Below are 27622 nucleotides of genomic sequence, written 5' to 3'. Positions count from 1 at the left end.
GTCTGTTTGATCCTCCTCTATATATTATTGGGGAGATCTGTGTGATCCTCCTCTGTATTCTATGGGGGAGAGCTGTCTGATTCTCCTGTACTGGGTTCTGTGCAAGATTAGGGGCGAGGAGCTGCTTAACTCCTGCAGTGCTGGCATGGCATTCATCTACTTTCCGGCACTTTCTAGAAGACTGTAATTGACAGCAGCTGCTCATCCAGAAGCATTGGCTCTCATGAGAGGCCTGGCTTTACGCTGTCTACTAGGGCTGCCATGTGTGATCAACTCTCAAAGTCACATGTGGGAATACATTGCCAGGACACCATTGCATTCTCTAGAGGGCTCAGTTGAAGAGATCTCATGGACATGGATCATCGGGATTTAGGTAGCCTCTGTATATTCTCTTTTTTTAACAGTATAGATGTGGTGAAAGCACAGCAGTCTACTGGTATGTATTTGGCATTTGATAGGAAGCCTGCAGTGACGGAGAGCATGACCTGCTACGAATGGGTCTCAAGGTGATGACAATGAGTGTGAGGTCCAGCCAGAGTTGTCATTGTGGCACTACAGGTACCAGCATGTGGACTTGTAAGTAATGTGTGGATGGTTATGATTCTATTCAGCTGCAACATGGACAGTATCTTACATTTAGAGACTGTCTGTGTTCTGTGTGACATGGCATTTTCCTAAAGAGCTTGCACTCTGAGGTTTAGTAACTATTGTCTCCCACTGTGACTCTACAGGTTCCCAGAGTGTGTACCCTGTACGTCACAACTTCTGCCTGTCACAGGGGGACTAGGTGTACTGTATTCCAACATTACATGCCCAAATGCCCGTATGCTCCTCCATATAATAGGAGTAGAGGTGTAACCAACCACAGATGTGACCTAGAGTATACACACTGGGAACCTGTAGTGCCACTAAGGGAACCACTGGTTGCTAACCATCACAGAGTGCAAGCTCTTTAGAAAAATGCAATCTAGCAAAAACAAAAAAACCTACAATTTTAGCTTTAGAGAATGTCTTGTACTAGCAAAATGTGTGGCATCTGTGAGCAAACACATTTTGCTAGTACAAGACATTCTCTGAAGCTAAAATGGTGTTTGTTTTCTGTGTAACAATGGTTCCCATTGTGGCATTAAAGTGTTAGTAAACCCACAACAGTAAAATCAGTCTGTATATGCAGTCAAACATACTCATTATACTCACTATGGAACCTAAGGGGTTAATCCTTCGCATTGTGTGAAAGGCCCTTTGATCCTTTCTTCTCTGTTCCTCCCCTTTTTCAAGCGACCACTTCTTATCTCCTGATAAGACAGACTGGACCATAGGCATTTGCACATGCTCAATTTGGTGTGTATTGCTTTTTTTCTTGGGAGAGTGCATGTGATCAGCACAGGGCCAATCAGCACTGTCCAGACAGAGGTCAAGGGTATTACATCCTCCTAGAGCAGAAAGAAAACTTCTCTTACAAGCTTTAACCAGTGCTCTTCTGAAGTCACAAGACTGCTCTAACTGCTGATGAGAAAAGGTATTTAGCAGTTTCTATTTACTAAAATAATTGCATTTCCATGTTGTGTGTGCTGTGGGAGACAAGATATAGTGAATGCAGGGTCCTGGGTTTAGTTTCCAGCATGTGTGCCCTATACTTCACAAGGTTTTCCTGTTATGGGGGGCTAGGTGTGCTGCATTTCACCACAGAAAATCTTTTGGTGCTTTAGAGAATGTGTCTGGTTTTTCCCTGTGTATGACATATCACTAGGCCTCATGCACACAGAGTTTTCACAGCCACTTTTAGGGGTGTCAGGCCCTTGTTTTTCTTTTTCCTGCTTGTAGAAACCACTTCATGCCATAATATATGTCCATGCACATATAGACGTTTTAGAAGCAGAAAAAAACCGAGGGCCAGTGCATCCAGGAGAAGCCGCATTTGGCGTGTTAATGCTATGTGCGTTTAGCACTTGACATTAATTCATTTCAGTGGCCAGAATAAATTATTATTCTGGCCAATGAAATGAATTAAAACCCAAGTCCTTGACTCCTGTAAACATTTCTAAATGCTTGTGAAAGCATTCGACATTTTCACAAGCATCAACTGTTTTTTTCTGCCAAAACGCTGTTGCCAGGAGGAAGAGCGTTTTTAATACGTCCTGTGTGCATGAGGCCTTTTATATTCTGACTCACTCTGGCTTTGTTGGGGCAGTTTAGGTCCCAGGCTGGCTCGGTATGCTGTACTTTAGCCCTGGTTTACACCGCCGCGACTTCAGGTGTGACAAGCGATTTACAAATTGCACCTGAAGTCGCATCCAATGTATTTCTTAGACACTGTCTTAATAGGTGTGATTTCAAGTAGCGTGATTTGAAAAATACTTCCTGCATTACTTTTTCACCACTTCAGTACAATATTATCATAGACTGTAAGGTAACTGGCACAGAAATCACACTTGTGTCTAGATCAGCGCTACTTTGAAGTCGCGCTTTAAATGGGACTAAGCAAGGGAGAATGTCACCAGCACACCGAGGATCACCAATATGGGTCCAAAAGTTTTAATGAACGATCACATAGTTACAGCAAGGCAACATTTCAGAGACTCACAGGACCCCTTCATCAGGCATTTGACCTCATTGTCGCATGCCTGATGAAGGGGTCCTGCGAGATTCAGAAACGTTGCCTTGCTGTAACTATGTGATCGTTCCAGGGGCGGACTGACCATTCGAGCACTACCCGAGGGCCCGAGGTCAGTAGAGGGCCCCATGAGATGCTCCTGGTACCTTTTTCATAGGCTTTTTTGGGTGTGGACGAGGACAAAGGGGCACTATGATCACCTATTGCCCGGGAGCCCCATGAGTTGTCAGTCCACCCCTGGATCATTCGTTAAAACTTTTGGACCCATATTGGTGATCCTCGGTGTGCTGGTGACATTCTCCCTTGCTGATTCTGTTCAGTTCCAGCAGATGGTCACTGCAGCACCCACTTATACACACAGCCATTTTTAACGCAGGAACGTGTGCGTTTGGATTGTACACTTGCGTTAAATGGGACTAAATCGCACCACTTTGAAATCACATTCTGTGTGAACCAGGTATTAATGGTACAAGAAACTATTGTAGTTTTGGGAGGGTTTTTCTGTGACAGAGCATTGTACTTGCCGTGTGCACTCTGTGTATAGCCACCATTTTGTCTCGTTGTGCTGCAAGTCCCAGCATGTGTACCCTGTACTTCCACAACAGTTTGTTATTCTTCACTGTTACAAAGAAGAGCTTGTGGAAATTTTTGAAAAAACTACTTGTCCAAGGACTAAATCGGTTCCCCAATCTACTTGTCCCTCATGACAATCTACTTGTCCTAATTAAAAAAAAATAGATTTTAACCAAAACCGTATTTAAATCTGCTTTAAGTTATGTTTGAGGCTTTTAAAAACAGAAGGTCCTTTATGGAGACTTAAACATTTAATATTTTTAACATTGCTCTGTTTATCTCCTCCCCTCCCTGCCTGTCTCCAGCACTGCACGCGGGGACTAGCAGGGAGGGGAGAGACCTTGCAGTGTAATGAGCACTGGTTGGCTGCTCGTCAGGAAAGGGGAGTGTCCAGCTTATCCTTTATATCCCTTTCACTGCCAGAGCTGTTTTTGCATGTTTTGCACACATTTAAAAAATCATTTCAGGCCTGAAGATTACACAACTCCAAAACATTATATATTTTCTTAAATCAGAGACCCTAGAGAATAAAATAGTGGTAGTTCCAAAAGGCAATAAATTATCCATTTTCTTGTAAAATATAACAGACGAGGTTGCATCGAGTAAATAGATATCCAACATGTCCAACCTTAAATTTGCGTGCGCTCATGAAATGGCGACAAACTTTAGTACCCCATATTTTCTATAGGTGACGCTTTTAAAGCCCCTTCTAGGTCATCAGTTTTGCGTTACAGAGGACATCTGGTGCTAGAATTACTGCTCTCATTCTGGTGTGTGCGGCGATATGTAACGTGTATCACAATTGACGTTTTCATGTGTAGGCACCCCAGTGTGTGCTTTTACGTTTGTACGTGCATACATATGTGGAGATGGGGGGCCTTGAAATTTGGGGTTATATGCTTGGGTGTAAATTTAATTGTTTAAAAATAAAAAAAATACATTTTTATTTTACTTTTTTTTCATCACATAGGGGACAAAAAGTTCCCTATGTGGTGATTTGTTTGGTGACAGGTTCTCCTATTTTGAGACCCTGCATGTCTCCCCTGTGCTACACTGGATTTAATGCAGTGCACGTCGCCTCTGTCACCGGGGACACGGAAGTGACGTCACATCACTTCTGGGTCAGGACAGGAAGGGGAAGGGAGTGGATGTGTTCACTCTCCTCCCTGCCCTATAACTTCCCACACCCACTGGACTGGTCCTGGCCCTGCCGATAGTCAAGCAGATCCTGGGAGACATAGGGGCTTGGGGGTACAGAGGTTGGCAACATAGTGGGCTGTGTGGAAGCAATTGGGCATCATCGCTGCCGCCCAAATGCTTCCACCTGACAGATGAGTCCTGCTTTTTCTTATCTTTAGCGGGCTGCTTGCCCTCTAAAGGCAAGAAAAAATTACTTGCCCAGTGCCCGGAGCTACATGTCCCGGATGTCGGGAGGTATGAATTGAACATCCCTGACTCTGACATTAACCACTTGCCAACCACCCTATAGCAGAAGTACTGCTAAAGGGCGGCACAACTGTGCAAAATCACATGTATATACATGAGTTGCATTTGCAGATAGAAGGGGTGTGCGTGCGCGACGCCCTACCCGTGCCACTATTGGTGGCTGGGGATGTCAATCACCGGGTCCCAGCCGGCGATTCCTGGCCTGTACTTGGTGATCGTCGGCAAAGCTGACGGGAGAGACCTGTGTGTAAACAACAAAGGTCTCTCTCCTGCCAGCATGGACATGCTGCTTTGTATCTCTCTGCACAGCAGAGAGATACAAAGCAGCATGTCTCCCAAGTAAAACTGCACACAATGTAAAACACACACAGTTCACCCTTTGATCGCCCAGATGTTAACCCCTGCCTGTGCAGTGTCATTAGTACAGCGTCAGTTCTTTTTATTAGTACTGATCACAGTATTAGTGTCAGTGGCAGTTAGTTCCCACCCGGTGTCAGACATCCCTCTGCAGTTCTGCTATAAGTCGCTGAACGCCACCATTAGTAGTATAAAAAAAATTTCCAGTATATATAGCGCCATTTATAGATGCTATAACTTTCATGTAAACCAATTAATTTACAATTATTGAGATTTTTTTTTTTTAGCAAAGACATGTAGAAGAATACATATTGGTCTAAATTTATGAAGAAATTTTATTTTTTTTAAAATTTTTTTTTACTGGATATGTTTTATAGGAAAAAGTCAAAAATATTGTTTTGGTTTTTTTTTTCCAAAATTTCCGGGTTTTTTGTTTATAGCGCAAAAAATAAAAATCGCAGAGGTGATCAAATACCACCAAAAGAAAGCTTTATTTGTGGGGAAAAAAAGGACATAAATTTAAAATTAACCTCCCTGGCGGTATTCCCAAGTGTAGCTCGGGGTAAGGTTTCAGTACCAAAAGTGGTAACCCCGAGCTACACTCAGGCTTACCATGCAGCGCTGCTCAGGGATTCCCTGCAGCGTTTACCTTGTCCTTTGCTCCTGCTATGTCCCCCCTACAGCGTCCCCGGCAATCTCCTCCAGCTGATACCGGCATCCGGCTTCCGTGTTCCTGTTCCTGCAAACGTCAGGACGTACGGGGGCCGGAACCGGTGGCAAAATTAAAAATTTTTAAAAATGTAATTTTCTAATAAACTAAAATCACATAGTAAAACATTACTGTATCAAACCATTTCACATACATTTTGTCCTGAGTGCTTTGTCCTCTGCCCTGCCTGCATTTTTACTGTTCTTTCTGCCTGGAAGCTGAGAAATGTCCATAGCGTCCAAAAAGCGTCCCTTTACGTCAAAAGCGGGTTTAGACCAGCTAGAGAACAGTGATAGTAAATTAGAACCACTTGCAGAATTGAGTGATAATGATTTGTGGGGAAATTCGTCATCAGACACTGAAAACGATTTTGCGACTTTGCTCAGTGATGTGCGAACTTGGCGCAATATTTCAAATTTCAGTGTTTTTGGTTTGATTATATTATTGAATTAAATTGATTATTATATTATTATTTTTTATGATTATTAAATTATAATTTATGATTTCGTGTTTCAAGTTTAGCATATCCGGGATGTTTACTAGACTCTTGTTCGGACAGATTTCAGTGAGTTATTCCTAAAAATTACAGGCCTACAATAAAAAACTGCATATTTCCATGCAAAAAATATACCGCTTTCAGCACAGAAATATGGACATAATCAGACCGCTAGGGAGGTTAAATTAATTTATGCACAACGTGGTATGACCGCGCAATTGTCAGTCAACGCAGCGCTGTATCACAAAAAATGGCTTAGTCAGGAAGGGGGGGTAAATCCTCTGGAGGGCAAGTGGTTGAGGCTTCCATCCCCGACTTCTGCCTCATAAAATGTTTATTGCTCAGTTGTCATGCTCATACATTGTCAATCCATTCTGAGGTACTACTGACCTGGAACAAGTATGTGGCAGATGAGAAGTGCGGACTTCATTGTGACTTTCCACTCTGCATGCTCATTCTTAGTTACTAGATTGTAAGCTCCAAGGAGCAGGGCCCTCTTTTCCCTCTTGTATTGAACTGTATTGTTGCTGTATTGTCTCCCGTTATATTGTAAAGTGCTGAGCAAACTGTTGGCGCTTTATAAATCCTGTATAATAATAATAATAGTTAGTAGGCTGGGAGCTGGGCAGTAAATATTCGGAGAGGGATTGGAGCAGTGGCAGCCCCTGCATGTCTGTCAGAACAGGGCTCTGGCTCTCGTCGTGGCACTGCAGCTACCAGTGTATGTATCCTCTCACTGCATTGTCACTGCATGCAAAGCTCTGCCCTGATGTATTGTACACTTTAAAGTTTGGAATCTGATACTTGAGCATAGTATGTAACGTTTGTGTTTAGTTACTTGTTTTTGTTGGGAATAAGTGCAACCAGTGCAGTTGAAGAAGGCGTTTTGTATTCACGGGCTTGCTGTTTCTAACACACATCAGTCTACAGGCATGTGGTGCTGGGTGATAGAAGTGCTTTATCACAGGAGCTTGCAGTTGGTGAAGAGGCGGCTGTGTTGATGCTAGCACGTGTAACATCATGAGGCTCAGTGGCGTGTGACATGCACCAGGGCTTTGATTGGTCAATTCTGTTTCTATGCTTCCAGGTCAGGTAGGGCAGATTTAGACATGATTACTAACATGCCCCACTTGGACATCTAAACTGTGTATCTATGAGCTTGTCAGGTAGAATGGCTGTACTGGGCATTTCCAAGTCGTTTACAATAGGCAGCATGTAGGTTGTCTTCTCTTACAGACCAACTCCTATATGAATATTAATATACGTATGTGTTATGCAGGATGGCAAACTTTCCGAGGTAGGAGAAGGACACTTACAGAGAGACGGACGTGGGCCTGTTTAGAAAACTGCAACAAAGGGAAAATCCTGCATTTTGCTAGTTCAGGGATAGGCAACCTGAGAGCCGCAGGACTACAAGTTCCATCATGCCTCTGCAAGTCAGAGCTGTAACTGTCAGTTTTGTAATCTTTGCAGTGCCTCATGGGAAATGTAGTTCCACAACAGCTTGAGAGCCGCAGGTTGCCTACCCCTGGTCTAGTCGGTTGTTTGGAAATCTAACCAGACAAAGGTTTGTTAGCTCTTATGTCAGGTTCTGTACACAGGCTACGACTGTGCTGATGGTGTGATCACGGCACACAGGGAAAGATGCAGTTATTTGCTACATCTTTGCTGATTCACTGAAAGGTAAAAAGTCTGAATTGTTTTCATAAACAAAAACAGCCAATGAAATGTAGGGGTCGCAAGCTCCCTCTTTTATCAGGGCTGCAAGAAAAATGCACAAAAAATAAATATATATATTTTTATAACTTATTTTGAAATAAGTAAAATCTATCTAGTAGTGGATATACTGTGCGTGATCTAGATTAAAGCGGAAACAAATTCTCTCAATCATTAAAGTGCTACTAAACGCACAACAGTAAAATCAGTCTGTATATGCAGTAAAGCATGCTTGTTATACTCACTGGAACCTAAGGGGTTAATCCTCTACATTGTGTAAAAAGGCTGTTTGATCCTGTCGTCTCTGATCCTCCCTTTCTTCCACAGTCCCCAATCTGTCTGCTGATTGTATGGAGCAGGGGTGTGGAAAGCTTTGAAAAAACTACTTGTCCAGGGACTGACTCTGTGTCCCAATCTACTTGTCACTCATGACAATCTACTTGTCCAGATAAAAAACAAAACAAAACCGTATTTAAATCAGAGGTGATATTAGGAATGTTTTAAAAAGAAAAGGGGTTTTATGGTGACTTAATGTTTAATATTTTTAACATTGGACTGTTTATTTCCTCCTCCCCTCCCTGCCTTTCTCCAGCACCACATTATTATTATTTATTATACAGTATTTATAAAGCGCCAATGGTTCGCTCAGCGCTGTACATTACAAAGGGGGACAGAACATTGACAAAACAATACCAATACAATGCAAAACATGAGGGGATCGAGGGCCCCGCTCTTTTGGGGACTAGCAGGGAGCAGAGAGACACCATGCAGTGTAATAAGCACTGATTGGGTGCTTGTCAGGAAAGGGGAGTGTCCGGCTTATCCTTTATCCCTTTCACTGCCAGAGCCGTTTTTTGCCACAAGATTAAAAAAAAATCATTTTAGGCATGAAGATTACACAAAAGCCCCAAACATGATATATTTCTTTCTTTGTTCGCTTTAAGGGATGATGGCAGCTACAGACCCCTCTCACCATATCATTGTAATTTAAGGTCATCACAGAGGGCAAGGGGGCACTCTTTATGACTGGAGGAAAAGAGATTTTATCCCCAAATACGGAAAGGCTTCTTCACAGTAAGAGCTGTGAAAATGTGGAATAACCTCCCAGCTCAGTAGATTGTTTTAAAAAAGGCTTGGATCCATTCCTAAATGCGCATAATATAACCGGATACTAACATTTATAGGTAATGTTGATCCAGGGAATATCCAATTTGCCTCTTGGGGGTGATCAGGAAGGAATTTTTTTTCCCTGCTTGGATCATGCTTTTATTTGGGTTTTTTGCCTTCCTCTGGATCAACTGTGGGTATTGAATAGTGTATATGGATGTCTCTATTTGTGTCTTTTTTTTTTTTTTCTCTGTTGGTTGAACTGGATGGACTTTTGTCTTTTTTCAACCAGAATAACTATGTAACCCCTTGTGATAACAGTGGGCAGTTATGGGTCCTCTTTACTGAGACATCTGGGGTCTATTAGACCCCAAATGTCTCCTCTGCCCTTAAAAGCTTTGACTCATAAGATCAGTATGATCTGATGCTTTTCACAAGCCGCTAATGGTTTGTTTAGAACCGGCAAAACTGGAGTTGTTGAAATGCTCACCAATTCCAGTTACTCTAAGGGGTTGATAAAGAAAAGCAAAGGGCCGCATCTGGCCCCCGGGCCACAGTTTGGAGACCATTAACTTAGACCATAGAGATTATTGGGACTGTTTTGATCCCTGATCAGCTCTATCGTCAGTCGGAAAAACTCCTAGCTGCAATCAAGCGGTCCCTGGTGGGACAGGAGAGCCTGGGATGGCAGTGGGAGGAGGGCATTACCCCCTCCTGCTGCTTATAAAAGCAATTCAGTGGCTATTTATCCAGTAGGATTGCTTTTACAAAAAAAGATAGCAGGATGATGCCTACAGACGCAGGCATCATCCTGGTATAACCACTCAAAGTCAGGCGACATTTAGGTGCGTTTGTTGGCGTTATGCTATTGTTAGAAAATAGATAGGAAGGTACATATATTGTTCAACTTTTTTTTTATTTTTTCTCCGTTGTTTCTTGGTTTTTGGCCTAGGCCAGTATGATGTCATACATCCCAGGAGTTTTCATAGACATTATTTTTCCTTTCATCTGAAGGAGGGACTTTTTCAGCTAAGCACAACCTCCTGTCTGCATTCCTGACCTAAGGGCAGATTGATTCCAGGAATTAAATGCTACATGTATCTGCCCTTACTTAAGAAAGCCATGGGTAGAAATGTTAGGGGGATGTTTTTTCAAAGTGATTTCTCAACAAAATAAAGGATGGATGAGATTGCTTTGAATAATAAAAATGAATTGTATAGCATTTTTGGTGCTCAAATACAATTTAGTTCCACTTTAAGAATAATAGAACAATATTTAGAAATGCTAGGAATAGATATAGTAAACGTTGTATAGTAACATGAAAATTTAGGGACATATACACTCACTGGCCTCTTTATTGGGTAAACTTGTTCAATTGTTTGATAGTACAAATTGCTAATCAGCCAATCTCATGACAGCAACTCAATGCATTTCGGCAGCTGGATATGGTGAAGACGACTTGCTGAAGTTCAGCAAGTATCAGAATGGGGAAGAAAGGGGATTTAAGTGACTTTGAACGTGGCATGGTTGTTGGTGCCAAATGGGCTGGTCTGAGTATTTCAAAAACTGCTGATCTATTGGGATTTTGATTCATAACCATCTCTAGGGTTTACAGAGAATGGTCCGAAAAAGAGAAAATATCAGTGAGTGGCAGTTGCGTGGACAAAAATGCCTTGTTGATGTCAGAGGTGAATAGGCAGACTGGTTCGCGATGATAAAAAAGCAACAGTAACTCAAATAACCACTTGTTACAACCAGGGTATGCAGAATACCATCTCTGAACGCACAGCACGTCGAGCCTTGAAACCAATGGGCTACAACAACAGAAGACCACACCGGGTGTAACTCCTATCAGCTAAGAACAGGAAACAGCGGCTACAGTTCGCACAAGCTCACCAAATGTGGACAATAGAAATTAGGAAAAACATTGCCTGGTATTATGAGTCTCGATTTTTTTTTTTTTTTTTTTCTTTTTCTTTTGGCTGTGACATTCACATGGTAGGGTCAGAATTTGGTGTAAACAACATGAAAGTATGGATCCATCCTGCCTTGTATCAATGGTTCAGGCTAGTGGTGGTGGTGTAATGGTGTGGGGGATATTGCCTTGGCACACTTTGGGCCCCTTAGTGCCAATTGAGCATCGTTTAAACGCCATGGCCTACCTGAGTATTGTTGCTGACCATATCCATCCCTTTATGACTACAATGTACCCATCTTCTGATGGCTACTTCCAGCAGGATAATGCACCATGTCACAAAGCTCAAATCATTTCAAACTGGTTTCTTGAACATGACAATGAGTTCACTGTACTCCAATGGCCTCCAGTCACCAGATCTCAATCCAATAGACTACATTTGAGATGTGGTGGAATGGGAGATTCTCATCATGGATGTGCAGCCGACAAATCTGCAGCAACTGTGTGATATGTCAATATGGACCAAAATCTCTGAGGAATGTTTCCAACACCTTGTTGAATCTATACCATGAAGAATCAAGGCAGTTCTGAAGGCAAAAGAGGGTCCAACTCTGTACTAGCAAACTGTACCTAATAAAGAGGCTGGTGAGTGTATATAGCAGACTGTTGGGGCCATGTTAAAATCAATATTTCAGATCCAATAACAAATTTGAGTCTGGGTATTAAGGATACTAAAATATAACCAACTCTTTTAATAATATATATGAGCGAGCAAGAGTGGGTGGCTACATTCCTACATACAGTGGGACCATGGGAATAAATGTAGCCACCCTCTAACAGAAAGTCAGATCAAAGCAGCAAAAATAGGAATTTGAAGGCTGTGAGCAATAGGAGGTACTTTATGAGTTAAGAATACTTGAACATACTGTGTATATTTTTAAAGCAAAGATTTCGGGTCCCTTTAACTGTCACCCAAGGTTTTTTGTTATCTGTTTGGTAACTGAGCTGTGTACCCTAGGGCTTTGTAGTATTCCCACTTCTTGGGAAAGTAGCAATGACAATGATTTTTTATTCCATCTGTAGCCTAGCTCTTCCAGTAATATGATCTTTAAAGAGTACCTCTACTTCTGGGAAAAAAAAAAAAAAAAACATTCCCCTCTGGGTGATACATGTGCATTGCAGGAAGTTGCAGATTCCTACCATTTCCTCTGTGAAGGAAAAACTGTTTTGTTCTTTGTCTTTTGGGTACTGATTCTGAATGGGAGTGACATTATTAATCAGCTGATGCACTTTCAAGGCTCTAATGAGGAAAGTTGCAGTTCCTGCGTCTTTTAGAGGTAATTTCTCCTTTAGGAGCATGTCACTAAAATGACATTTTTGTGGCAGGGGATGCCTAAAATCTGACTTGTATTTTAGTGCAGACTTCTGAGTAAAACAGCGAGCCAATCGCATAAGCAGGAAATGACATTTCTGTGGGTGTTGTGTACAGTATGACTCTAGGTAGCCATATTGCTTCGAATTTAACAGCCCTGCAGACAAACAGGAAAGTTAACTTTTAATAACCTTCAATTACAATATGTAATCTGTCTTGTGTTGCAGTTGTATTTGCTATATTTTCTCAGAAAGTGGTGTTTACCCTTTTAACAATTCTGAGTTCCTGTGCACTATTTTTAACAGAATTTCGACACAATTTACTATAAATCATATAAGCAATAGCTTGTTGATAGAATTTCAAAAGATATTATTCATCTGCAGGTTTTATTTAAAAAAAAAACAACAAAAAACAAAAAAAAAAAAAACTGTGTTTTAAGCACTTTCTATTCCTGTCTCCTGATTGTTCTCAAGCTCTATCATGTGGACTACCTACGGAGACTATAAGTGGCCATATCAACACATTGTACAGGCATGGGCCGCTGTTTTCACCGTCCTGAGAAGGACCATGTAACCAGTGCTGGATCGTTTGCACGAAGACATGAAGTGGCTTAAAGTGGTTGTAAAGGCTCAAGGATTTTACCTTCATGCATTCTATGCATGAAGGTAAAAAACCTTCTGTGTGCTGCAGTGCCCTTACCCACCTCAATACTTACCTGAGCCCCAATGAGATCCAGTGATGTGCACGATAGCCTCGGCTGTCCCGGGTCTCTGCCGCCTCATTGGCTGAGACAGCAAGCGAGAGCCATTGGCTCCCACTGCTGTCAATCACAGACAGTCAGCCAATGAGAGAGAGGATGCGGGTCCAAGCCACCCCTCCGTGTGTGAATGGACACACGGAGCAGCAGGTGCCCCCATAGCAAGCTGCTTGTTGTGGGGGCACCCGACAGGAGGCAGGGGCCAGGAGAGCTTGCGGGGGACCCTAGAAGAGAAGGATCCAGGCTGCTCTGTGCAAAACCACTGCACACATTAGGTAATTATAACATAGGTAATTATAACCTGAATCTTTAGAATCGCTTTAAAAGAGGCTGAAAGTGACCAGCAGTACTGAGATGTAGCAAAGAATGAAACAAGGTGAAGACCGGTATTGGGGAAAAAAAAATAATTTTTGTATGTGTTGTTTTAGGAAGCTAAATGACATTTGTTAACTTTAACATTGTTAACATTTAATTTAAGCCGACAACTAAAAATAGGTTACCCGATTATGGTTTCCCTTTAACTGTGGCATTCATTGTGCAATTTAAGCAGTTGCTTTAAATCAGAAGGTAGTAATGTAAAAAATTTCATAAGAGTAGGAGCTTGGCCAAGTGCAAGGTACTTGACCTTCTGTGCCCGTCTGGCTAACAATTCTCAGAGGGCTTATTTTACATAACCAGGTGTTTAATGCAAAACAGGAGAAGATAATAAAGTATTCTTTCTATCAGGGTCTGCAAAGTAATGCAAGACAAAAGCTAGCGGATTTTTATGTCTTAAAGTATTTTATCTTTTTTTCAGTGGACCTGAATGTAAAAAGTAGTGATTTGCCAGGTACCCTAAAAATGCCCTTTTTTGTCTTGAATTTCTCCTGAAAAAAAGAAGTACAGCCACAAGCTTTCCTTGCTGGAGTGGAAGCACAGTCCTGCCTCTACCAAGATTGCATTAGGCATGATAATATGGAAATTATCAGCTGCATTTAGACAGCTGGCAATATTGGTGACTAATACGTAGCCTTTTGCTTGCTTTTTTCGGGCACATCTTTCACAGTTTAGGTTAAAGGCTGAAGGTTTTTTACTTTCATACATTCTATGTATGAAGGTAAAAAACCTTCAGTGTGCAACTCCCCCTTCAGTCCCCCCAATACATACATACCTGAGCCAGATCGCGATCCAGCGATGTACACGAGAGCAGTGTCTCTCCCTCCTCATTGGCTGGGACACAGTCATGGGAGCGTTTGGCTCCCGGTGCTGTCAATCACAGCCAGTAGGGAGGGAGCGGAGGGCAGGGCCCTCTGTGTGTCTTATGGACACAAGGAGGCGGCTTGGGAGCGAGCACACACAAGTGCCCCCAGTGCAAGCAGCCTGGCTTCTCCCCACTGCTGAGTGCCCCCAGAGCAAGCGGCTTGCCCTCAGTGCAAGCAACCAACTTCTCCCCCCTGCTGAGTGCCGCCAGTGCAAGCAGCCTGGCTTTTAACCCTTGCTGAGTGCCCCCAGAGAAACCAGGAGCACTGGCGGGGGACCGGAGAAGAGGAGGATCAGAGCTGCTCTGTACATCACTATTTTTTTTTTTTTTTTTTTTTTTAACTTTAAGCATCACTTTTAAATTACTTTCCACCATTTGTAATTGTGTAAAATAAAGTTATGCAGTCAACCTGTTCTCTCTGTGTGATTCGGCATGTTTAATTGGACTTTGTGTGGTTATGTGGATTTTTTTTTAACCTCACAGTATATGTAAAATCAATCACTAAAGCCATGTATAAGCTTTGGCTTATTATTGGTAATTTTAGACGTCGCTTTTAATATTTTTAAACCTGCAGCTTTAACTAATGTAACTTGATGGGGTTACAAATCCCAGCTGACAGATTTGCATTAAACTACCCCCCACTGTTGCAAAAGATCTGAAATCCTTGGAATCGTGGCCTTTGATCTTCTATTCCTGGTTTGGGAGAGCAGCAATTTTCAAAGTGGACGTGTTATCAAGATTGCTATTTCTGTGTCAAACTGTACCAGGTAAATTCCTAAATCTTCTTTCCAACAAATCCATTCAGCTTTGCTGATTTATTTCTGAGCCTAGGGCAGCCCCCTACTTCGAAATTACATTTTGTTTCGACATAGATGAGATGGTGGCATAGGTCCTCTAAATGTAATATTGTATTACTATGCCAGTCTCTTCACTCACATCCTCGACCATTGTTAAAATGGGGAACATAAACTCTAGGCCACTATTGAAAGTTGCATCTTACCCACACTACTTTTCTCTTTTCCATATATCAATGGAAAGGCCACACTTAGAACTAAAGCCATTCTGTTTGCCCGTATTATTGAAAATATAGGACTCCCTCATATGCATCTGAAACTTTCTTTGTGAGTCCTATGACCCCTATCTTATAGAATCCAATGTTCTGCCACAGAATTAATACTAACTCCTTTCTTCAATGGCACCAAGGAAACGCCTTACCTATGTGTCAAGCACTGCTCAATGACACTTTAAAACTTCTGGTCTCCTACTTGCCATGACCCCTCCTGTGGCTTCTGGGTCCACTGTTTCCAAATGAGAGAATATTATTCACTGCAAAAGCAGGGTTCCCTCTATAGACCCTGTCCTGCTTTTGAACTACTGTGTCAGCAAACCTCAGGGCCCTACCACTCAATCTCCCTACTCTGCATTCGTTTATTGTCCAGATACACCTCTCTACCATATTTTATTGTGGCCTGGGAAACAGAGATCCAAACTGAACTCTTTCAGAATGAAGTCAGTAGGGCTTTTAAGATAACCCATAAGCTTACAAGGGTCACCTCAGTTCAGGAGAAGGGTTATAAAATATTGACCCAGTGGTATATATGCCTCCATGCATTGCAAAAGACCTTCTTTACAATCACAACTATTTTTGTTGTGGCATGACAGAGGGAACCATGTTACACTTGTGGCAGCCCACAAACTCTCTGATGCTGCATTAGATGTATGTTGCGAAATTACAGATGGATCAGTGCTGAAAACTTTTCAAATTGCACTACTGTCCATTCCGTCCAGTTCATATTCTCACATTGCAAACAACTTCCTCCACTTCTTCCTCTCAGATATTCACACTATTATACTAAGAAACTGGGGATCTTCCTTGACTCCACATATCAAGGACTGGATTCAGGAGATCTGCCACATCATGAGAATGGACTACTTAGTGGTGCATCTCTATGGCACCCAAGGTCAGTACAACCTAAGGGGTTCGAGGATAATTTGCCAGAGCTCAACATTTGCAAAATGTACACTCATTGCTGATTGGGGAGCTTTAGCTGTGACTCTGGGTGGGGGGCTTCCTGGACCATTTATAGAATGTTGACGGGTGGAGTGTGATGCATCTTTGTATCAATGCAGTCCAACAGGGTATCATCTCCATATATATGCAAACAACCAAACCAAATTGATGGGACCTTAAATATACCACTGGTGACCTCAGTGTGAAATGACGTTCAACGTATATAAAAAATATACATTTTATGCATAATAGGTTAAAAACTCTGATATATCACAATAGACAGTGTATAAAAAGGAGATGTTGGTGGAAGTGGCAGTAGAGGAGTTTTCTCTTGATCATTCCTACTGCATATCTCTGTGGTGGAGGAGGCCTAGTGGTCGTCTGGTACATTGGAAGGTCACCTTCCATTGGGAGGATCTTAACAGAGTGGATACTCAGCCCAGCTGTTCACAAGAGACTAATCCATTGCTGAGGCTTGAGGAAGGAATGCACCCAAAAAAGCGCTTTAGACCCACCTATGCAGAGGGGGTCAATACATTGCGGTGGATGAGGTTCTGGAGAGGGAGCATGAGTGATAGCACGGATCACAAATTATCTGCTGTCACCAGCAAGATCACAGAGAAAACAACAATTAATTATATGGACATAAAATCCACAGAATACATACCTTCATATATTTACCCTATACACACTATATAACACATCTTACCCTCAGAATTCTCTGGGACAAAGGGGATAAGGATGACTTGTTATCGGTAGAATGCATCTGCTGACCCATGGGAGAGAATACCAGGGATTCCAGCACCAAGGAATTGTCTAAAAAAGGGGAGAAGGAAAAGGAGGGCACTGTTTGTGGAGGAATGATAATGTATTGACACTAATGCAGGCCATAGATGGGTCGAAAATCGGCCGATTTTTCGGCCGAAAATAAAATCGGGCGATTTTCGGATCGTTAGTGGGCTAAATGGTCGGCCGTTTTTCGGTATTTTGGCAGATTTTTTTTATCGGTAAAGTTGGAAAAAAATCGTCCGATTTTGCCGATCGGCCGATTTTCGCGGCAATGATGGGCAAATCGGCCGATATTTTACCGATAAAAAAATCTGCGCATGAACAGTGACCTGCAAGAGGAAGACAAAAAGAAGAAGAGGATGAAGAAGAGGATGAGGATGAAGAAGAAGAAGAGGATGAAGAAGAAGAGGAGGATGAAGAGGATATAGAAGAAGAGGATGAAGAAGAAGAGGAATTCCAGTCCGGCAAAAAGTGTCCCTGCAGAGAACTCCGCTATTTCTTCTGACAGTTCCTTGATATTTATAGCGGTTGCAACAATGTATTTATTTGTTTCCGAATAAAAACATCTGTATCCTAAATGGATACAAATAGATACATTGTTGCAACCGCTATAAATGTCAAGGAACTGTCAGAAGAAATAGCGGAGCTCTCTGCAGGGACGCTTTTTGCCGGCTGTAGACGGGATGAAAATCGGCCGATTTTTTTTTTTTTTTTTTTTTTTTTTTTTTTTTTTTTTTACCGTTGCTGGTAACGTCGGCCGCTTGAACGACCGATTTTTCGTTTTTTTAAAAGAAAAATCGGCCGATTTTCGACCTGTCTATGGCCGGCCTTAGAGGCTTTCATAGAACCTCATGAAGGTGACTTTTTTTCAATATACATGAAGATATAAATTGGAGAACGAGTGCCGATGATGATAGTTTTCAAAATCACGGAAGATGTTCTTTACCAACAAATAAATCTATTTAAGGAGACCCTTTTTGTTGCAGGGATCTTGATAATTGTTATCTCTTGTATCCAAGTCCACTCTAGTTTCTCAAGCAGTTGTATACAAATGGAAGCAATGTGATTTATCATTATTCACAATTTATTTCTATTGAGTCACTTTATCTATTGATTATATACAGTAATACCTCGGTTTATGAACTTAATTCGTTCCACGACTCTGGTAGCGAACCGAGGCAAATTTTTCCCATAGGGTTCAATGTAAATCAGGTTAATCCGGTCTGACCCTTACGAATGTGGTCACGAACTGAATTTGGACGCCAACCGAATCAATTTTTCCCATAAGGTTCAATGTAAATAAGGTTAATCCATTCTGAACTTTTTTTTTTTGCTTTGTTTTTGAACCACAAAAATATGAAACAAAGTACAGTACAGTATGAAGAGTGAGAGCACCAACCTTGCTTGAGACAACTTCTGGCATGGAGGACAGGAAGGCGGTTATTGTTCGGAGGACATTGGACACAAGGATATTCCTTATATGGTGGGCGAGAGGCGGTTAAGTGTCTTCACAGTACACTTTCAGTGTCTGTCTGTGACCATGATCTCGCCTAACGGAAGTCAGGACCACGTCTCAGAGCAGGGAAGATGGCCACGGCTTGTTTTCGTCAACCAAAGCGAAGCTTGCAAACCAAAGCAAATTTTTGCAAACTCTTCTGTTCGGAAACCAAGTTGTCCATGAACAGAAGCGTTTGTGAACCAAGGTATCACTGGCTGGTCGTTGCTGAAGTGGGCAAATGACTTCCATGCATGGGCATGGTGATTTGTATTGAAGTTAATCTACCGATCAACTTTTGTATGACCATCCTGTCAGATTTTTGCCACTTGATTACATTCGATATAGTGTAAAAGTATAAATGAGTAATCTATCTTTTAACATACCTTTTTGTTTAGGCTTTGTTGGAGTTGTGTAAAGGCAAATTTTCAGCCATGTCTTATGGACTTCCTGAGAGATCAATGAAGGCAATGGGAAATTAAACCCTGGTGTCTACTCACTACAGAAGCACTAATTGTGGATGGGCTTGGCCTATAAGGGACACTTCTTGAAACCTTGTGTTTTCTTGTTTTAATTAAAACCTATTAACTGAACTTACTGGCTTGCTCAGAATTGTGCTACAATGTGCAAGAGTTTAGGTAGCTACACTTAACAGTGCTGCCCTTCTTGATTTTATGTTTATGAAAACCATCTACAAATATAATTGATCTATGTGAAAACTGCATATTGGTCATCTGTTTATGGTTTGCTGTAAGTGTGATTTAAGCCATTCCTATTGGTATGGAACACCTTGAGGCACTTGTAGGTGTCAAATATAAATTCCAAGTGATCCAAGCTAATAGTAAAGACTATGTTGTCCGAGCTGTTTTGGGGTGGTGTGTGGTCTTTTCCAAACTATAGTTGTATTGGGGGTTTGCAAGAGGCTGAAAGGAAATCCTCAGTCGCCATCTTGGCTATGTACATAAACCAATGGTCATCCAAAGTAAACTTTTTTTTTTTCTTTAGCTGACAGGTACTTACGGCATACAGGGAGGCAGCTAGATAGCAATGCACCTGAACTAAAGACATGTGTCAAGTATGAGATCTTGCATTGACATGTTTGCTGTTAGGTGCTATAATGCTGGATGGGTCATGCTGTGATATAGGGGATTTTCGTATGCTGTTCACGCTGTACTTCATTTTGGGCATGTATGTGTTTGATCAAGCACTGCAGTGCAACATATTTATTCTCTGAAATAGTCTGAATTATTTTGTTACATGTGATAAAATTCATTCATAGCCTGTTTTTGTTTTTTAGTAAAATACTTTTCATAGAGTTATTTCTGCTTCATTAGTATTCAGTGAAATCGACCATATGGTAAATGCATCTAGAAGTTATAAAAGTTAGCAATACTATTTTTTTGTAAAAAAATATTTGTAATGTGTAGAGCTTGGCACTGGTTGTGGTATACTAGGGTTTACTTTTGAGGTGTGGTATTGTGTTTTTGTTTTTCAGCAGGGAACTGTAACATTGTAGCAAGCTTTATTTTAAAGTAGCCAATTTCAGAAGTAGTCTGGTATTGAGGTAGTGACATTGCTGTCAGTTATGTTGAAGTGTGTCCTATCCCTGGCCAGAAAGGGGAAAGCAGAGACTTCAGAATGCATCCCAGTTAATAGAACACTAGGTGCTGTATGTGCCAGAGCTTTGTTAGCGACATGTTCTCTCAAAATCAGTCTTTATTTTTATTAATGTGTTTGAACTTAAAGATGTGCCCCACATTTCCTGATTATCCTTTTTCTGTTTCTTAGGCACAAAACGTCCAATGTCTACACCTACAGACCCGGGTGCCATGCCTCACCCGGGGCCTTCTCCAGGGCCTGGGCCTTCACCGGGTCCCATCCTAGGCCCTAGTCCAGGACCAGGGCCTTCTCCAGGATCTGTACACAGTATGATGGGTCCTAGCCCTGGACCTCCTAGTGTCCCTCATCAGCTCTCAAGCATGGGCACAGATTATCCTCCAGAGGGCATGCATCAACTGCACAAGGTAAGATGAATTGGTACCAAAGGTAATATTGAAATAAATGAGTATATACTGTATAGTTGTAAGTGTGCAGTGAAATTACTTCATCATCAGCATCAATAGTTTTTTTAAGCAGTTGTAAAAATGTTATATTACAACATCCTGCTTTGAACATGGTGGTCAAATTCTTGTTCTGGGTTTTTTTCATAGATTTTTTTAAATCTATAATTTCAGTACTCCTAGGTCAGGGGTCCTCAAACTTTTTAAATGGGGGGCCAGTTCACTGTCCCTCAGACCGTTGGAGGGCTGGAATACAGTTTAAAAAAAAAAAAAAAATATGAACAAATTCCTATGCACACTGCACATATCTTATTTTGAAGTGAAAAAACAAAACTGGAACAAATACAATATTTAAAATGAAGAACAAGTAAAGTTTAATCAACAAACTTGTTAGTATTTCAATGGGAACTATGGGCCTGCGAACCGCTACGGGTGTCATTAAAAAGTTAATGACACCCGCAGTTTTGTTCACATGTTATGGCCCCCCCATGTCACTGAACCCCCCCCACGTCAGTGTCTTCCCCATGTCATTGACCCCCACACGTCACTGTCCTCAGCATGTCACTGGAACCCCACATGTCACTGTTCTCCGCTTGTCACAGCCCTCCCATGTCACTGGCCCCCCACACGCCACTGTCCTCAGCACATGTCACTGGCCCCCCACATGTCACTGTCCTCCGCATGTCACTGACCCCCACATATGTCACTGTCCTCAGCACATGTTACTGGCCCCCCCACATGTCACTGTCCTCTCGCCAATCCATGATGCTCCCCAATATGCATCTTTGATCCATCTTGCTGGAGCATCGGTGTCTAGAGATCCATGGGATGAGCAGCATGTGTAAGTGTAATCAGCGGTGCAGCAGAAAAGGGTATAACTGTGACAGCTCTGTGCTATGGTTGTTGATCGGCGATCAGCTACTTATGCCGAAAACCGTGACATGCGCAGATGCGTCAGGGACACAGATCTTCATAGGGGCACTCATCTAGCCGCTACAGGTCCTGGCGGGCTGGATAAATGTCCTCGGCGGGCCGCATGTGGCCCGCGGGCCGTAGTTTGAGGATCCCTGCTCTAGGTAATCACCTTATTGATGTAACCTGCTGTTTTAGAATAAATGTCCAATTCACTCACGTCATCAAATCTCTCTTATGGCATATATCAGGGACCACCAGATGAATCCAGAACATATAGTTAATGTTCCTATACACTTACCTAACTTACACAAATATATAACCATTTTAATTAATTAGTATTTATTGGTAACATACTTTTTAAGTGTATCTAAACCCATTAATAAAAATATAATGTACTGCAGTTTACCAACCATTAGATGTGATGTCTGCATTAGCTATGTTTTTTTGTTTTGTTTGTTTTTTCTTCAGACTTTTTCCTTTTTTTCATATGGTGGTTCTACCTGTAACACACTTCCGGTCTTAAGGCAGCAACAATTGCTCACTGTACTGTAGTGTACAGGATTGTCACCCTAGGAATGTAACTCAGAGGAAAGAACTAGGCAGGGCTGATGACACTGTCTGAAATTCTAGTGCACTACAGGTTAAGATCAGGGGTACCTTGGCAAAATGGATAACAATTGAACAAAAACTGTATACAAGCCAGTGGGCGGATCAAACCTGCTTTTTAGTTACACAAAGGCACAGGTTTTCATTGTGCACCATTGCAAACTTCTAGCTGCTGGCATCCTAACAATCAGTGACATAAGGAGGATATCAGCTGCCTGCACAGCATCCTTGTTTGGCCCTCCCCTGCCCCTCTCCATCAGCACTGGGGTCACATTAGCGGAGTGAGGGAGGAGAAATGAATTGGAATACTAATCCATACCAGTATGCAAAGGTGTGTCTGCTTTGGAAGAATAAATCACCTCTAATGTTGGTGTCCCATGTGTGTGGATGTTGCTGTGTTATGTAAACCTATTTAATTGTTTACATTTTTTAGAATAGGGTGCCTCGATATTGTGCATAATTTTAAAGGGTGCTTTAACTGAAAAAGGTTGAGAAACCTTGGTTTAGGTTACAGACCAAAAGGAAGATTAAAGTGTTACTAAACCCAGGACTCTGCATTCACTATATCTGGTCCCCCACAGTACACAGAGCATGGAAGTGCAATTAATTTAGTAAATGTAAACTGCTAAATACCTTTTCTCATCAGCAGTACATAGCAGTCTTGTGACTTCTATTCTATCAGTGTCCAGCCAAGCACATGTTAAAGCTTGTAGTAGTAGTTTTCATTCTGCTCTAGGAGGCTACAGGACACCGACCCATTGTCTGGACAGTGCTGATTGGCCCTGTGCTGATCACATGCACTCTTCCATGAACCCCCCCCCCTCTATTGCAATACACACCAAACTGAGCATGTGCAGTGTCTCTTATCAGGAGATAAGAGGGGGACACTGGAAGAAGGGGAGGTTTAGAGAAGTCAGGATCAAACAGCATTTTTATACAATGCAGAGAATTAACCCTTTAGGTTCCAGAATGAGTATAACAAGCATGCTTTACTACATATACAGACTGATTTTACTGTTGTGGGTTTAGTAACACTTTAAGCTCATCGTTAGCACTTACAAACACTTTACCAGATAACTATCAGATAAAGCAAAGTCATTCTTCAAGCTTAAATACTGACCTACACAGATCAGTGTGTGTATAGTAACAGTAACATGAACTCCTACTGTCAATATATGAAATACTCAACACTAACTGAAGGTGTCTTTTTTTGGGAGACAATTAGAACTTCTAATATGGCCTTTTCATTGCTAGTTAATAAAAGGCTTCTATGAAATGCTTGATGTGCTAACACGGGGGGGGGGGGGGGAGATTGATAGACTGGCACATTCCAATCTCCGTGATCTGGTGCCTGTTGTGATCTGGTGCCACACAGAGGACACAGCGGAACACTGATCGCTGTACGAGACCTGTGTGTGAGGTCCCAATCATGTGATCACTGATTGGCCAATCCGTGATCACATGAATAGTAGTAAGCAAGATGTCGCTTCCTGACATCATTGCTTACTACCAGTGAAATCTGTGAATGATCACAGAGGTCACATGGTACAAGGCTGTTCACAACAGCCTTGTACCATGTGACAAGGTATGACCAATCACAGCTCTCACAGTATATCTCAGTGGCTGCAAGAATGCAGCCAGAGAGAAGGAGAAATTATTGCTTTTACAGCCTTATAGGTGTAAAAGCAGTGGGTGTAAAAAAAAAAAAAAAAAATTCATCACTCCCCCACAAGTAGTACAGTGTCACTATGGTGGCAGTATGTTAAAACCCCCCATAAATAATAATATAAAAATTGTCAAATTTTTTTAGAAAAATTATAATTTTTGTTTATAAACTAATTTGGGTTATTTTTTTTTTTTTTACTAAAAAGATAACTGAATACATTTTGGCCAAGATTTATGAAGAAAAATTATTTATTTGCAAAAGTTTATAGGAAAAACACTTTTTTTTCAAAATGTTTGGACTTTTTTATTTATATAGCAAAAAAATAAAAATCTCAGTACCACCAAAATAAAGTTTTATCTGTCTCAAAAAAATGCTAAAAAAGTCATGAGTAGAGTATTGCATGACCGCGCAATTGTCATTTAAAGTGTGATAGCACTGAAAGCTGAAAATTTACCTGGACAGGAAGGGGGTGAAAGTGTCAGGACTTGAAGTGGTTAAACAAGGACAATAGCAAAAAGATGTTGACTTCTGTTTTTTTTATGTGGTTTATAATCTCCTAGATTGTAAGCTCCGAGGAGCAGGGCCCTCCTATACCTCTTGTATTGAACTGTATTGTTGATGTATTGTCTCCCGTTATATTGTAAAGCGCTGAGCAAACTGTTGGCGCTATATAAATCCTGTATAATAATAATCTGTAAAGATACTATTTATTATAAAATTCTTTGTGCCTTCTCTCCATGTCTTCTGAGGAAGATGTTTTCTGTGAAACGGGTTGAGAAAATGCCCTGTCCCACGGGGTGATATACAGTCTTGAAAAAGTATTCATACTGCTTGAAATTTTCCACTTTTTTTTGTCATGTTGCAACCAAAAACGTAAATGTATTTTATTGGGATTTTATGTTATAGATCAACACAAAGTGGCACATAAGTGGAAGGAAAATGATACATTTTTTTCAAAATTTTTTACAAATATCTGAAAAGTGTGGCTTGCATTTGTATTCAGCCCCCTTTACTCTGATACCCTAACTAAAATCTAGTGGAACCAATTGTCTTCAGAAGTCACTTAATTAGTAAATAGAGTCCACCTGTGTATAATATAATCTCGTATTAATACAGCTGTTCCGTGAAGCCCTCAGAGGTTTGTTAGAGAACATTAGAGAATAAACAGCATCATGAAGGACAAGGAACACACCAGACTGGTCAGGGATAAAGTTGTGGAGAAGTTTAAAGCAGGGTTAGGTTATAAAAAAAAAATATTCCAAGCTTTGAACATGTTACGGAGCACTGTTCAGTCCATTGTCCGAAAATGGAAAGAGTATGGCACATCTGCAAACCTACCAAGACATGTCTTTCCACCTAAACTGACAGGCCGGGCAAGGAGAGCATTAATCAGAGAAGCAGCCAAGAGGCCTATGGTAACTCTGGAGGAGCTGTACAGATCCACAGCTCAGGTGGGAGAATCTGTCCACAGGACAACTATTAGTTGTGCGCACCACAAATCTGGCCTTTATGGAAGAGTGGCAAGAAGAAAGCCTTTGTTGAAAGAAAGCCATAAGAAGTCCTGTTTGCAGTTTGTAAGAAGCCATGTGGAGAACACAGCAAACATGTGGAAGAAGGTGCTCTGGTCAGATGAGACCAAAATTGAACTTTTTTGCCTAAAAGTAAAACTCTATGTGTGGCGGAAAACTAACACTGCACATCACCCTGTACTCAACATCCCCACCGTGAAACCTGGTGGTGCCAGCATCATGTTGTGGGGATGCTGTTCTTCAGCAGGGACAGGGAAACCAGTCAGAGTTGATGGGAAGAAGGCAGAAGAGATTAGAAGAAAACTTGTTAGAGTCTGCAAAAGACTTGAGACTGGAGCAGAGTTTAACCTTCCAGCAGGACAACGACCCTAAACTTACAGCCAGAGCTACAATGGAATGGTTTAGATCAAAGCATATTCATGTGTTAGAATGGCCCAGTCCAAGTCCAGACCTAAATCCAATTGAGAATTTGTGGCAAGACTTGAAAATTGCTGCTCACGGATGTTCCCCATCCAATCTGACAAAGTTTGAGCTATTTTGCAAAAAAGAATGGGCAACCATTTTACTCTGTACATACCCAAAAAGACTTGCAGCTGTAATTGCAGTGAAAGGTGGTCCTACGAAGTATTGGCTCAGGGGGGCTGAATACAAATGCAGTCCACACTTTTCACATATTTATTTGTAAAAAATGTTGATAACCATTTATCATTTTCCTTCCACTTCACAGTTATGTGCTACTCTGTTTTGGTCTACACATAAAATACCAATGAATTACAATTATGTTTTTGGTTGTAACATGACAAAATGTGGAAAATTTCAAGGGGTATGAATACTTTTGCAAGGCACTGTAGTTAACAGAACTTTGTAACAAATATTTGAGCATTTGGATATAGTTGGGTCTGTCTGTCTAATATAACAATCATATACACTCACTGGCCTCTTTATTAGGTACACCTGTTCAATTGCTTGGTAACACAGATTACTAATCAACCAATCACATGGCAGGAACTCAATGCATTTAGACATGTAGACGTGGTAAAGATGACTTGCTGAAGTTTAAATTGAGGATCAGAATGGGGAAGAAAGGGGATTTAAGTGAATTTGAACGTGACATGGTTGTTGGTGCCAGATGTGCTGGTCTAAGTATTTAAAAAACTGCTGATCTACTGGGATCTACTGATTTCCTGGGATTTTCACATACATCCATCTCTAGAGTTTAGATAGAATGGTCCGAAAAAGAGAAAATATCCAGTGAGTGGCAATTGTGTGGATGAAAATGCCTTGTTGATGTCAGAGGAGAATGCGCAGACTGGTTGCAGCAACATTCAGATAGTAGGGGGCAGAATTTGGTGTAGACAACATGAAAGCATGGATCCATCCTGCCTTCTATCAATGGTTCAGGCTGGTGGTGGTGGTGTAATGGTGTGGGGGAGATTTTCTTGGCACTAGCAAGGTGTACCTAATAAAGTGGCCAGTGAGTGTAATGGTTTGTGTATTTTCATGGCATATGAAAAGTCCCAATAAGTTATTTTAGATTAACTTAACAGTGAAGCCAGAATCAAGGATGGTTGCCTCAAATCTTACAACCTGTAATGATAAAAATATGGGGACTGCCATTGCTAAACCTACCTTCACAAACAAATTTCTAGTTGCATGACTATCCCGATTTTGTGAAGCACTGCTCCAGAACAAAAATGCACATTAGAAGTTCTTTCTTTGTTGTGACAATAAGCTAGGATTTTGGTTAGCAGTGGTAGGCTTCATATCTCTGTCAGTATAGATTAACTTTTAAAAGTTTAGTAAAGGTAGGTCCTTTTTAGATTCTATCTTCACCAGTTCTCTTTAAAGTAGAACATCACTCCATTCAATCAACATGAACAATTTTTAAGCTTTATGCTGCTAGCATTAGTAAATAGACAAGGAGGTATTTTATGTTTACTAGTTTTTTGTTTTTTTACATTTCTTTAGTTACTGCCTGGTTTCCAGGCCTAGGCAATTGATGTCATACATCTCAGGAGAGAAGGGGCTTTCTCAGCCAAGCACACTCTCCTGCTTCCACGTCTCAGCTAAGGGCAGATTGATTCCTGGAAGTAAATGCTACGTAAATAATCTGCCTTTGCTAGAAATACTAGGGGGAGGGGGTTTCATAGTGATTTCTCAGCAAAATAAAGCATGTAGACATGGATGGATGGGTGAGTTTGCTTTAAATATTAAAAATGAATTTAAATAGCGTTTTTGTTTTGTGGTGC

At 41.3% G+C, this 27622-nt stretch overlaps 1 protein-coding gene across 1 annotated transcript in view; it reads left to right on the top strand.

Moving 5' to 3' along the window:
- LOC149434137 (SWI/SNF-related matrix-associated actin-dependent regulator of chromatin subfamily A member 2-like) overlaps nt 1-27622 on the top strand; it is a gene marked incomplete at its 3' end in the record, with an annotated part of 140151 nt that overhangs the window by 57774 nt on the left and 54755 nt on the right. Inside the window, exon 2 of the mRNA XM_089664064.1 lies at nt 20386-20621. Within this exon, the coding sequence (XP_089520190.1) occupies nt 20400-20621 (222 nt within the window). The remainder of the gene's footprint in view (nt 1-20385; nt 20622-27622) is intronic.

Source organism: Staurois parvus, unplaced genomic scaffold (assembly GCF_062004578.1).
Source record: "Staurois parvus isolate SC_StPar_1 unplaced genomic scaffold, SC_StPar_1.0 ptg001822l, whole genome shotgun sequence".
In the NCBI taxonomy this organism is placed as follows: domain Eukaryota; kingdom Metazoa; phylum Chordata; class Amphibia; order Anura; family Ranidae; genus Staurois; species Staurois parvus.
The sequence above is the reverse complement of the archived record's forward strand: the minus strand, read 5'-3'. Positions and strand labels throughout refer to the sequence as shown.